Source organism: Schistocerca cancellata, chromosome 8 (assembly GCF_023864275.1).
Source record: "Schistocerca cancellata isolate TAMUIC-IGC-003103 chromosome 8, iqSchCanc2.1, whole genome shotgun sequence".
In the NCBI taxonomy this organism is placed as follows: Eukaryota; Metazoa; Arthropoda; class Insecta; order Orthoptera; family Acrididae; genus Schistocerca; species Schistocerca cancellata.
Window position 1 is genome coordinate 289,057,922 of NC_064633.1, and position 13,404 is coordinate 289,071,325.

At 44.6% G+C, this 13,404-nt stretch overlaps 1 protein-coding gene across 1 annotated transcript in view; it reads right to left on the minus strand.

Annotated features, from left to right (window-relative positions):
* LOC126095526 (head-specific guanylate cyclase-like) overlaps positions 1-13,404 on the minus strand; it is a gene marked incomplete at its 5' end in the record, with an annotated part of 536,532 nt that overhangs the window by 15,164 nt on the left and 507,964 nt on the right. Inside the window, 2 exons of the mRNA XM_049910309.1 lie at positions 2,242-2,385; positions 6,466-6,632. Of these exons, the coding sequence (XP_049766266.1) occupies positions 2,242-2,385; positions 6,466-6,632 (311 nt within the window). The remainder of the gene's footprint in view (positions 1-2,241; positions 2,386-6,465; positions 6,633-13,404) is intronic.

The window sequence follows — 13,404 nt, forward strand, 5'->3', positions numbered from 1 at the left end:
GATAATTTTTTTAAACAAACTTCGGTAAATTGTAGTAAGGAGAAGTTAGGAGAAAGTTGATTCCGAGACGGCGAGGTGAGCGGAGCTGTGCTGCCCGCCGCCCCCTGACGAACACCGACAAGGTAATGAACGCACACAATGCTGCATAACAGCGCATAAAGCTTCACTCAAAACTGCAGAAGTCTCATCTGTTACACCCCCTTTTTGCGTAATACTAGTGTCGATCGTCAATTAAAGCTCATGGTGTTCACATTTGCCACTTGAAGTAAAAATCTGAAACGTGATGATTTTTCTGTTATATAGTTATTGAGAAGCCACAACAGCCACTGTAATTTACGACAAGTTAGGTAAGTAATTAAAGATAATTGAGGGTCACTGTAGACCATTCTGATAGTTTTATCTCTTGTGAAACTTAATTTAAACCTAGATTATAGATGTGATATGTCATAGGTCATCCTTCGATCCATTGTAGAACTTGGAAACCCACTCAGGGAATATTCGTTCACATTTTTGTTGAACGCAGTTGGTTTTTATCATCCTGTATTAAAACATTTCCTTTTATCAATAGTGCAATTTATAAACAATGTTTTGTGAGTGGAATAAAATTTCCAATGGTAAACTTAACTGCTTTTTCGACGTTATTTTACCAGATAACTAAAAATAGGAAAACCTTGAACCCCTTCCACTAAATTTAGTTAGTATTAAGATTATTTTACAGGGAGTGCAGTGGAGCTGACTCTGTAATCATTAAGTATTTGGTTATATCATCGCTAGTCTCACTGAACTCTTCTGAACTCTACATGTCATGTGTGGTCTGGCGTCACCTTACCAGCAACAGGTCCAGGTTAAAACTAGTCAATTCCCTAAGAAACACACTCAGAGCATCGTTGTACGAAAGTGGTAGGGAGACACGATATAGAACAAACAGACACCACGCAGAATGTTAGAGAATGGCGACCCTGCCAGGATGGTAAAATTCCATGATTGAAGGTCGACCACATGCCTAACTAGGTCAGAAAAATATCCTGTTAAAAATTTTTCATAATAAAAAAAAATTTTTTTTGAAACGCATAAATAGTTGAAAATAGTAGCTGCAGCGATAGATAGTGAGACATTCTAGCAGAGACAATAGCATAATTAAGTTATGAATTTTAAAAATTGTTAGAATTAGGTTTTCTCCTCAATGCAAGCGCACAGGTGGCGGATACATCGTTGACAGGTTGGTTCTGACCCAACAAGTAAGTGAATGGATTGTCAGTCTTGGGTACAATAAGTGTCAAGTCGTGTGAACAAAAAGTTTATGAAACGCGTGAGATCGTATGAGCGCATCTTGACTCGAAGTAGGGCGCGTGAATTGCTTTTAAAACAGAAAATAAGGGATTCGGAAAGATTAGCAATGGCAAATCGAGACCTTGACCGCATTGAGGTAGAGAGCCAACATGAAAATGGACAGAGAATAGAGGACAGTACAACAGACGATGCAGTATCGCGAGAAATAGGACATATAACGCACCATAACGAGGATAATGTATGTCAAGGCATAGAAAACATAAGTCAGCATACGACAGAGGAGCAGGAAAGTAGAGTGACAGTCGATGAGGATTCTAACTTGCGTTTTGAATACGTAGAACCCATAGTACAAGTAATCAGAGCTCCCTCACCACAGAGTACAAGGAACGCGATCAGAAACGTGTCACAGCACAGTTCAATGCAATCGGTTCCGAACCAACACTTGGGCGAAAACACAGAGCGTAGGACGTCGGAAGAAAACGCAATAGGACCTACCAATCTGGTAGAATTATTACAGCAAATTACGGAAACCATGACAAGGCAAAATAAAGACATAGCGAACCAAATTCAAATTCAGAATGCAGAAACCACGAGACAAATGCGTGCGATTAAAGAACAAAACAAAAAAATTCAGTAACACCTAAGTCATATTGAAGACGAGGCACTCTACATGTCAGATGTGGTCTGGCATCTCCTTACCAGCAAGAGGTCCCAGGTTCATACTAGACAATTCCCTAAAAAACACGCTCAGAGCGTCGTTGCGCGAAAGTGGTAGGGAGACACGATATAGAACAAACAGACACCACGCAGAATGTTAGAGTTTGAGTTTTAGTGGTTACTATTTAATTGCGCACAGGTGTGATGTTCTCAGAAAGGTTGGTAATCACTGGTTTAATGCGTTTCAGAGGGTCAACAGAGTTAGGCCTGGAGATGTGGAGCTTGGCGACTCACCCGGATGCGCCGGCCGTCGTGTGTGACGTGGTTGGCACACGTCTCGATCATGCGTAGCGCCATCCACGCGATCTGCTGGGCGTGCGTGTCCGACTGCTTGTGCAGCCCGCCAGCCACGCAGTATGCGTCGCCAATTGTCTCCACCTGCAAAAAGGGCGCCGCTTGCCGTATATGGTGTTTAACTCTGGCCGCTTGCTGCAGCCCTTCCATTACACTATAGAAGAGAAAGAGAACATAAGTAATAACGAAAACTATTAATCTGACTCGATGTAAGGACCTATAAAAAACATTCTGGGGGATTTAACCACGCCTTGAATGTACATTTCCAAGTTATTAAATAGGTACATCTGAAAACTTCGGTAATCACTGTACAAACAGCTAAGATAATGACCCCGAACATGGCGCAATATGAAGTTTCATTTACGCTGAAAAAATAAATAGCTTTTCAAACCAGCCATAACTCGTACAATAATTTGTCTAAGATCTAGGAGCTCAGTGAATGAACCTCATTTTTCAAAAATACATTTAAAATATACTTGTTAAGCGAAGACATAGTACATAGTGCAAAAAATGTAAAGCCTAACACCAAAATACGGCAGTGGATAATACTAATAAGTTATTCAGTTTCTGAAGTCAATGTGGACGAAAGCTGGCTCACACACGGAAACAGGGAGTTGGGATGCTCAAAATGTAAACCATACGTCACAGCCATGATGTCAGCTAGCTGACAGTGTAATTGAAACTTCCTGGCAGATTAAAACTGTGTGCCGGACCGAGACTTGAACTAGGGACCTTTGCCTTTCGCGGGCACGTGCTCTACCAACTGTGCTACCCAAGCACGACTCACGCCCCGTCCCCACAGCTTTACTTCTGCCAATACCTCGTCTCCTACCTCGTCTCCTACCTTCCAAACCTTCTACTGGCAGAAGTAAAGCTGTGGGGACGGGGCGTGAGTCGTGCTTGGGTAGCTCAGTTGGTAGAGCACGTGGCCGCGATAGGTCCCGAGTTCTAGTCTCGGTCCGGCACACAGTTTTAATCTGCCAGGAAGTTTCATATCAGCGCACACTCCGCTGCAAAGTGAAAATCTCATTCCGACAGTGTGATTAATTCCACGTTCAGGAAAAACTGAACAGTGAAGCCAGGGCTGCTTTAAGGGCAAAACGACGCAAGCAGCCACTGGTGGCTCCAGGTTGAGAGGGGCGCCAGATTCGTTCCAGCACAAAATTTTTATACAGGATGTATCACAATTAGTATCAAAAACTAATTCGGGTCAAAGGAGGGGGGGGGGGGGAGGATGGGGTGCAACAAACGTACATCATCTTTGTGGAAACATGTTCTCGAATCGGAGGTGAGTGTAGCACTAGCTATTTTTTTGTATTCACAACAACTTCGTTACAAAACAGTATTAAGAATACTTCATTGTTCACTATGGACGATACGATTGCGATTGCACTGTTGTTTAGTGACAGTCCTTCTGCTCAGAAACAAAGAGCCTCTAAGCCTTTTCCAGTCTACCTGATTTCGGTTTACCCTGGTTTCCTAAATTACTTCAGGCTCGTAATTATCTTATGGAAGCGAAACTTTGTATATACAACAATGTGTCAATGCGGAACTGACTTACGCGCGCTGTCGGGAGGACGACAGTTCAATCCCTCGTCCAGCCATACTGATTGAGATTTCCCGTGATTTCCATAGATCACTCCATGTAAATGCGGGGATGGTTCCTTTGAAAGGGCACGGCCGAATTCCTTCCCTAATCCGATGAGACCGATTACCTCGCTGTTTGGTCTCTTCCCCCTAACAACCCAATCCAACGATTTACGGGGGGAAAAAATTAGTTCCGATTTTGGCCACCACGTGCAAATCTGTCTATGTACACTGTTTATATGACGGTATGACATCCACGCCGTCATCTGAGAAGGATATACGTGAGTGAACAGTATGGCTGTCAAGAAGAGAGACATTGCGCAGTTAGTGGAACTGTGTCATGTGAACGGCAGCAGTTACAGTGCTATGCCCGATATCATTAAATGGTTTAAAGAAGATTCGGAGCAACGTTCTGAATTTGCATTTGGCTTTCTGGTACGGATCGAACTTGATGAACGTGATGAGGCACAATTTATAGTACAGGGTGCAGTGAACGCACAGACACAGAAACGGCGTATGTGCACGATGTGCTATTAGCACTCAACGTAAGTGACTGTGTGGTACGGATTCACAAGCACCTGCATTCAATGTCCGTTCTTCTTTGAAGGCGTGACAACTGGACCATGAGATCTGTACGTTATCGAGACCGCTTATACAGTAGGAAACAACAGTTCTTATGCAAGATTGGTCAACAAGTTATGTCGCTCGGCTAGTGAAAGATTTGCTTCATGCAAGCTTCCACGAAAGTGTTATCTCCAGCCGTTTCCCAGATGCATGGCCTGCAAGATCTGATCTGAAACCGCGTGACTCTCGACTTTAGAAATGTCTTAAGGTACACTTTCACCAGGAACATGTTCAGCCTCTACTTCCTGATCTTGAAATCGGTATGCATGAATACGTTGCTCACATTCCACCGAAATTGCTACGAGCAATTGTTTATTACGCTCTACAGAAGCAACATCTCATCGACATCTCCGGTGCTCGTACTTAAAAAACTGCGTAAGCACTGGTTAATAATAAAAACAACTTTATACATTTCTCATTGTTTCATCGTACCTGTCCAGGACCCGTTCCTAATCCATTACATATGGAAACGTATAATACAAGTTTCTTTGCAATCCATCTAATTTTCATCCAGTGTAAATTTGTTCCGCATTAACACATAAACATATCTACCAAGTTCTGCTGTCATACGGCAACTCGAGCCCTCTCTGGACTTTGGTGGTTAGTAGTTCTTTAATTATAACCAACGGGTACCAAAAATGCGAACACGCACCAGCAGAGCTTGATAGATTGATAGGGACATGCTTTGCTGAAAGTGGAAAGAACTTGATTATCGACTTTACATTTGCAGAATCGGTAGGGGAGCACATATTAAACACTTGTAAAACGTCAAAAAATCTCTTTTGAATTTCTCAATGTGGATGCAAAGCTTTGTGACAGAATGCAAATGGGTGAAATCTCTTCAATCATTTATCACAACCTTGTGGTTAGGTTTGGGCAACAGTCTAAGAAAGACGTCCAGCCTCGCCGGCACAGCGACACCGTCATTAATCCGCGAGCAGGTTCGAAACGAACCGCGCTTCTCCTCTTCTCGTAAATATGCACTTTACGGCGCACACCTGTGTCCCTTGCGGCAATTTACCGTACAGCTGTGCTTGTCCCACATGTTGTTGTTGTTGTTGTGGTCTTCAGTTCTGAGACTGGTTTGATGCAGATCTCCATGCCACTCTATCCTGTGCAAGCTTCTTCATCTCCCAGTACTTACTGCAACCTATGTCCTTCTGAATCTGCTTAGTGTATTCATCACTTGGTCTCCATCTATGATTTTTACCCTCCACACTGCCCTCCAATGCTAAATTGGTGATCCCTTGATGCCTCAGAACATGTCCTACCAACCGGTATCTTCTTCTTGTCAAGTTGTGACACAAACTCCTCTTCTCCCCAGTTCAATTCAATTCTATTCTATTGTCCCACATAGAAGAAGAGAAATGCGTGTAGGTGCATGGCTCGCCCCCTACATACGAGAGCGAGTGACTTCATTGACACCTGTGTTCTTACTGGGCGTCTTTACTTTGGTTCATCTATTCCTGGTGCAGTAAACGTTATTACAACGTCATTGCAACAGCAATCAATATACTATCAGAAAGTATAACACTAGACCGAACACCCTTATTTCTTTGTTCTGTTGATATTACAGACCTTCTTCTTCTTTCACTTCCCGTTTTAGCAGGTACTATTACTATATTCCTAACAGAACGAAGCATTAATACATCATTCATTGACCCTTCATGCGGGACAAGCATAGCGCACGGCGACTAGCCGCAAAGCGCACAGGTGTAAACGCACCTTAACGCGCTAGACCACACGGACAGGTATTTGAAATAGCAATTGAAGCATAGGTGACTGATTTATGATGCTGAAGCTGCAGAGAGCTTTCCAGAACGCTAATTGATTTGTTCTTCTATATTCTGTGAATGCATGCTATCCAACCTCTTTTAGTCTTGAACGAAATGTCTCCTTATGTCAATAAGAGGCAAGGCATCTATAAAGGTGGCATTTTGATTGTGTGGATACCTTGTAAACGTCCAGCTGTCCGCAGAAGACGTCGAACTGCGAGTACAGACTCTGCAGCATATTTATGACCATGATAGGCGTGGCTCCAGAGCAGATGGAGGTGAAACCAACGATGTCGCTGAACAGCATCGTTACGTCGTCGTGGGATGTAGCCTCGATAGTCTCACCTGCAGAAAAGAAAAGGTAAGCTTATATGCAGTCGGTATTCTGTGAAATATTCCTAATCGAATGTATTGGGATTAAAACGTCACGACAGTAATCGATCACTACCCTAAGAAACTGTCCGCCGCTCGTGGTCTCGCGGTAGCGTTCTCGCTTCCCGAGCACGGGGTCCCGGGTTCGATTCCCGGCGGGGTCAGGGATTTTCACCTGCCTCGAGATGACTGGGTGTCTGTGTTGTCCTCATCATTTCATCATCATCCAGGAAAGTGGCGAAATTGGACTGAGCAACGATTGGATAATTGTACGGGCGCTGATAACCACGCAGTTGAGCGCCCCACAAACCAAACATCATCATCATCTCTCCCTAAGAAACTGAACTAGTAGGAAAATAAAAATGAATTAAAAAGAAAGTGAAGCTGAAAATACCTCAGCAAAAATAATATTACTGATGGATTACCTAATGCTACTGTTCCTTACTCACACAAAATGAATAAAGCTCTAAGTTAAATATCGAAATTAATTTCCTAAAATAGGAGACGAAAGGTGCAGTAGGTTACTAGCCTCCAGACGTCAGTAATGTACAAGTATATCCAGATTCAAAAGTGGTATGCGGAGTGGTGTAATCTACACTCCTGGAAATTGAAATAAGAACACCGTGAATTCATTGTCCCAGGAAGGGGAAACTTTATTGACACATTCCTGGGGTCAGATACATCACATGATCACACTGACAGAACCACAGGCACATAGACACAGGCAACAGAGCATGCACAATGTCGGCACTAGTACAGTGTATATCCACCTTTCGCAGCAATGCAGGCTGCTATTCTCCCATGGAGACGATCGTAGAGATGCTGGATGTAGTCCTGTGGAACGGCTTGCCATGCCATTTCCACCTGGCGCCTCAGTTGGACCAGCGTTCGTGCTGGACGTGCAGACCGCGTGAGACGACGCTTCATCCAGTCCCAAACATGCTCAATGGGGGACAGATCCGGAGATCTTGCTGGCCAGGGTAGTTGACTTACACCTTCTAGAGCACGTTGGGTGGCACGGGATACATGCGGACGTGCATTGTCCTGTTGGAACAGCAAGTTCCCTTGCCGGTCTAGGAATGGTAGAACGATGGGTTCGATGACGGTTTGGATGTACCGTGCACTATTCAGTGTCCACTCGACGATCACCAGTGGTGTACGGCCAGTGTAGGAGATCGCTCCCCACACCATGTTGCCGGGTGTTGGCCCTGTGTGCCTCGGTCGTATGCAGTCCTGATTGTGGCGCTCACCTGCACGGCGCCAAACACGCATACGACCATCATTGGCACCAAGGCAGAAGCGACTCTCATCGCTGAAGACGACACGTCTCCATTCGTCCCTCCATTCACGCCTGTCGCGACACCACTGGAGGCGGGCTGCACGATGTTGGGGCGTGAGCGGAAGACGGCCTAACGGTGTGCGGGACCGTAGCCCAGCTTCATGGAGACGGTTGCGAATGGTCCTCGCCGATACCCCAGGAGCAACAGTGTCCCTAATTTGCTGGGAAGTGGCGGTGCGGTCCCCTACGGCACTGCGTAGGATCCTACGGTCTTGGCGTGCATCCGTGCGTCGCTGCGGTCCGGTCCCAGGTCGACGGGCACGTGCACCTTCCGCCGACCACTGGCGACAACATCGATATACTGTGGAGACCTCACGCCCCACGTGTTGAGCAATTCGGCGGTACGTCCACCCGGCCTCCCGCATGCCCACTATACGCCCTCGCTCAAAGTCCGTCAACTGCACATACGGTTCACGTCCACGCTGTCGCGGCATGCTACCAGTGTTAATGACTGCGATGGAGCTCCGTATGCCACGGCAAACTGGCTGACACTGACGGCGGCGGTGCACAAATGCAGCGCAGCTAGCGCCATTCGACGGCCAACACCGCGGTTCCTGGTGTGTCCGCTGTGCCGTACGTGTGATCATTGCTTGTACAGCCCTCTCGCAGTGTCCGGAGCAAGTATGGTGGGTCTGACACACCGGTGTCAATGTGTTCTTTTTTCCATTTCCAGGAGTGTATTAGTGCAATAATAATAAAATGCTGAGTTAAAATATATACTACGGGGTTATTCGGAAAGTAAGGTCAGATTTGTTATAAAACATAAATCACAAAATTTTAAAAACTGTTTTATTTAGTCTGTTATATGTTTCACTATTTTTCTATAAAGCTTCCATAAAAATTCTTCATAAATTTCTCGAAGCTTTTGTACCCCTAAGTCATAGACGAAGACCGCCTGCTTTTATCACCTGTGAATGATTAACTTCTAAACTGCTACATTTGCAGACAACTTTGTACAAAGTTGTTCGACCCACATTCGGAAATTCTAATGCGAAAACTGAAATTGTGAACCACCCGTCATCACGAATCTTTTCGTCCACGTTTTTAACAAGCGTTCTGAGATCATTCATGGTCTGCCTGATCGCTGTACGCGACTGAGATTTTCCAATTAAACAAAATCTTAACACAGATTTAAATGATAACTTGGTAAAGAGCTTCCTGTGAAAATTACAGCATTTGGGGGATTTAAATTTTGAAGCGATCGTTTTATCTTACTTGCAACTCATTAGAACATGTGAGTTTAGAGTAAACCACGGCGAGATAATTAGCAAAATGTAACATTTTGTCAACAGAATTTTACTCAAGCTAGCCACCTTCTCTAGTTCAAAGGAGCATTCCTGAAAGAAATGAAATACAAATATGGAAGAACATACGAGTTGTTCTACTGGCTTCTTCATCAAATTATGTTTAAGTAACGAGACTATTAGGACTGCAGTTTTCTTAAGCCTTCAGTCTACTTATCTAATATTCCTTGCGCCGCGCGGGATTAGCCGAGCGGTCTATGGCGCTGCGGTCATCAACTGTGCGGCTGGTCCCGGTGGATGTTCGAGTCCTGCCTCGGGCATGGGTGTTTGTGTTTGTACTTAGGATAGTTTAGGTTAAGTAGTGTGTAAGCTTAGGGACTGATGACCTTAGCAGTTAAGTCCCATAAGATTTCACACACAAAAATGATTGAAATGGCTCTGAGCACTAAGGGACTTAACTTCTGAGGTCCTCAGTCCCCTAGAACTTAGTCGGCCGGCGATTTCACACACACTTGAACATAATATTCCGTTTTGTAGAATTCACTGACGACGGATTGTTAGCCACCAGTTTACTTAATAAGCTGCCATTCAGCCCGTAATATATTCGTATGAAATGTCCTCTAACTGTCTGCAGGCAGTCTTCGAAAGTGTTTCTCCATACTACTACACTCCATAAGACCAGAAGCGCTGCTGCATGCACCTGGTCGCCTGCAGGGTCATTAGTAGTAGTGATAATAGTACATCCCAGTCGAGAATTGAAGACTGTTTACAAAATACGCTACTCAACGAGCCATGGATTTTTGCAGGCAGTGTTAAAGTAATTTTCGGTGCACGGGCATTCTCCATAGGCCTGTGTTTTCTTTACCTTGCAAAACGAAGATGTATAACAGCACTGAAAGTCAGAAACATATAATACGACTGATAAGATAGAGAAATGAAGCTGACAGTCAGGCATAAGGCACCCCATAGCAAATTTTGCAGTAGGACATTTTTGACGATAGGCACCAGGTGGACTGCTGATGGATCCCTTGTGAATTTGCGCATGGATAGAAGCTGTGAAACTCAGCTAAATTTATTGTTGCTAACGCCACTTACAGGCCAGTTCTTAAATATTAATTAAATATACTACAGTACTAAGGGAAGCAGCCAGACGTCAAGGTTTATTTTGTCTCAAGTAAACAACCAACATTCAGGAAAATGACTTTGAGATTATGATTAACGCAATGGTCATATTATTGTCTTTTTATACCTTGTGTGTCATGAAAAAACAATGAATGTTTCAGAATGGCTCCTAAAGAAATAGCTACAGAGTGACAATTATTGAACTACATGGAAATAAATTAATTACAAACTACAGCGAGCACACTCTTTAATCCACATGTAAACGTCACTACAGATATTCGGATTTAGGATATGACATGTTTCATATGCCTGCCATCATTGGCTATGATGTGGCGCAGATGAATAGTCAAATTCTGCATGACCCGCTGAAGTGTCGGAACATCGATGTGGTCGATGACCTCTTGAATGGCTTTTTCAGCTCAGCTGTGGTTTTTGAGGTTATTGCTGTACACCTTGTCTTTAATAAAGCCCCACAAAAAGGAGTCGCATGTGTTGAGATCCGGAGAATATGGCAGCCAATCGAGCCCTTACTAGTGGACTCTGGGTACCCTGGGAGGCAGAACGCGGTCCCCAAAGTGCTCCACCGCCGACACCGCTCTCCTAGTTTGATGGAGTCGAGCTGCGACTCGCATTAACATCTTGTCGATATCAGGGGCACTTTGCATAATGGGGATGAAATCATCTTCCAAAACCTTCGCGTACCATTCGGTAGTCACCGTGCCATCAAAGAATATCGCACCAATTGTATCGTAACTGGATACTGCACACCACACAGTCACCACTTGCGGGTGAAGAGTCCCCTAAATGCGCCGTTCCACTCGAATTTCTTGTGCCATGGCCGACAACAACAAAGCAAGTGCACATGCACATACTAATTCTCATCATGCCTCGCGTCCAACCGTGCAATTTGAATGTCCTAACGCAACCGTTCAGAAGTTATGAAGATTTTATTTCTTATAGTTCGACAGATTACTCATGAGATAGAATGACGCTGTCTGTACTATTTTCATGTGCCTGGGGAACCCAATCACAGCCGCGCGGGATTAGCCGAACGGTCTGAAGCGCTGCAGTCGTGGACTGTGCGGCTGGTCCCGGCGGAGGTTCGAGTGCTCCCTTGGGCATGTGTGTGTGTGTTTGTCCTTAGGATAATTTAGGTTAAACAGTGTGTAAGCTTAGGGACTGATGACCTTAGCAGTTAAGTCCTGTAAGATTTCACACACATTTGAACATTTTTGTAACATAGAAATACACCATTTGTTGCAATATGCTTGGGACAACAGTACATTCTCAGGCAGACAAACTTTCGAAATTACAGTAGTTACAATTTTCAACAACAGATGGCGCTGCGGTCTGGGAAACTCTATAGTACGATATCTTCCCCATATCCACCATGCGTAGCAATAATATGGCGTAGTCTCTGAACGAAATTACCCGAAACCTTTGACAACGTGTCTGGCGGAATGGCTTCACATGCAGATGAGATGTACTGCTTCAGCTGTTCCATTGTTTCTGGATTCTGGCGGTACACCTGGTCTTTCAAGTGTCCCCACAGAAAGAAGTCACAGGTGTTCATGTCTGGCGAATAGGGAGGCCAATCCACGCCGCCTCCTGTATGTTTCGGATAGCCCAAAGCAATCACACGATCATCGAAATATTCTTTCAGGAAATTAAAGACGTCGGCCGTGCGATGTGGCCGGGTACCATCTTGCATAAACCACGAGGTGTTCGCAGTGTCGTCTAAGGCAGTTTGTACCGCCACAAATTCACGAAGAATGTCCAGATAGCGTGATGCAGTAATCGTTTCGGATCTGAAAAATGGGCCAATGATTCCTTTGGAAGAAATGGCGGCCCAGACCAGTACTTTTTGAGGATGCAGGGACGATGGGACTGCAACATGGGGCTTTTCGGTTCCCCATATGCGCCAGTTCTGTTTATTGACGAAGCCGTCCAGGTAAAAATAAGCTTCGTCAGTAAACCAAATGCTGCCCACATGCATATCGCCGTCATCAATCCTGTGCACTATATCGTTAGCGAATGTGTCTCGTGCAGCAATGGTAGCGACGCTGAGGGTTTGCCGCGTTTGAATTTTGTATGGATAGAGGTGTAAACTCTGGCGCATGAGACGATACGTGGACGTTGGCGTCATTTGGACCGCAGCTGCAACACGGCGAACGGAAACCCGAGGCCGCTGTTGGATCACCTGCTGCACTAGCTGCACGTTGCCCTCTGTGGTTGCCGTACGCGGTCGCCCTACCTTTCGAGCACGTTCATCCGTCACGTTCCCAGTCCGTTGAAATTTTTCAAACAGATCCTTTATTGTATCGCTTTTAGGTCCTTTGGTTACATTAAACCTCCGTTGAAAACTTCGTCTTGTTGCAACAACACTTACAGCAGAAAGACGACGTACAGAATGGCGCACCCACAGACTGCGTTGTCTTCTATATCGTCCACATCACTTGCAGCGCCATCTGTTGTTGAAAATTGTAACTACTGTAATTTTGAAAGTTTGTCCGCCTGAAAATGTACTGTTGTCCCAAGCATATTGCAACAAACGTTGTATTTCTATCGCTGCTCGTTTAGTTTTTATTGCCGTTTCAAATATACCGGTCATTTTTGAAACACCCTGTATATATATCCCTCAACGGTGGTTTTACCTCGGTGCGCCATATCTCCCTTTTTACGTACCCAAAATTAATCATTGAGGTCTCATTTTCAAGGTTTCGTTCACCACTAATTATGAAAAAGAAGTAAATAGTTTAAAATTACTATTTTCGTCAAGAAAATTCAATTTGAATACATTTTTGTGAAAACAATCTAGAAGGCTCCATCTATTGACACACCGTTCAACTAACCTTCACGAAAGCCGTTGCAGTTGTTAGATTGCTTACGCAAGTGTAGTGTGTCGCGCGATTTCGGTCATACACGTTGATGTAAACAGTTCAGAAGGGGCCATGTGGTGATTCTGGATGGACTGTAGGTAAGCCGCATGTTCAACGTCATGCTAATGCTTTCACAACAGTTATAATGCAGGTACAGTACT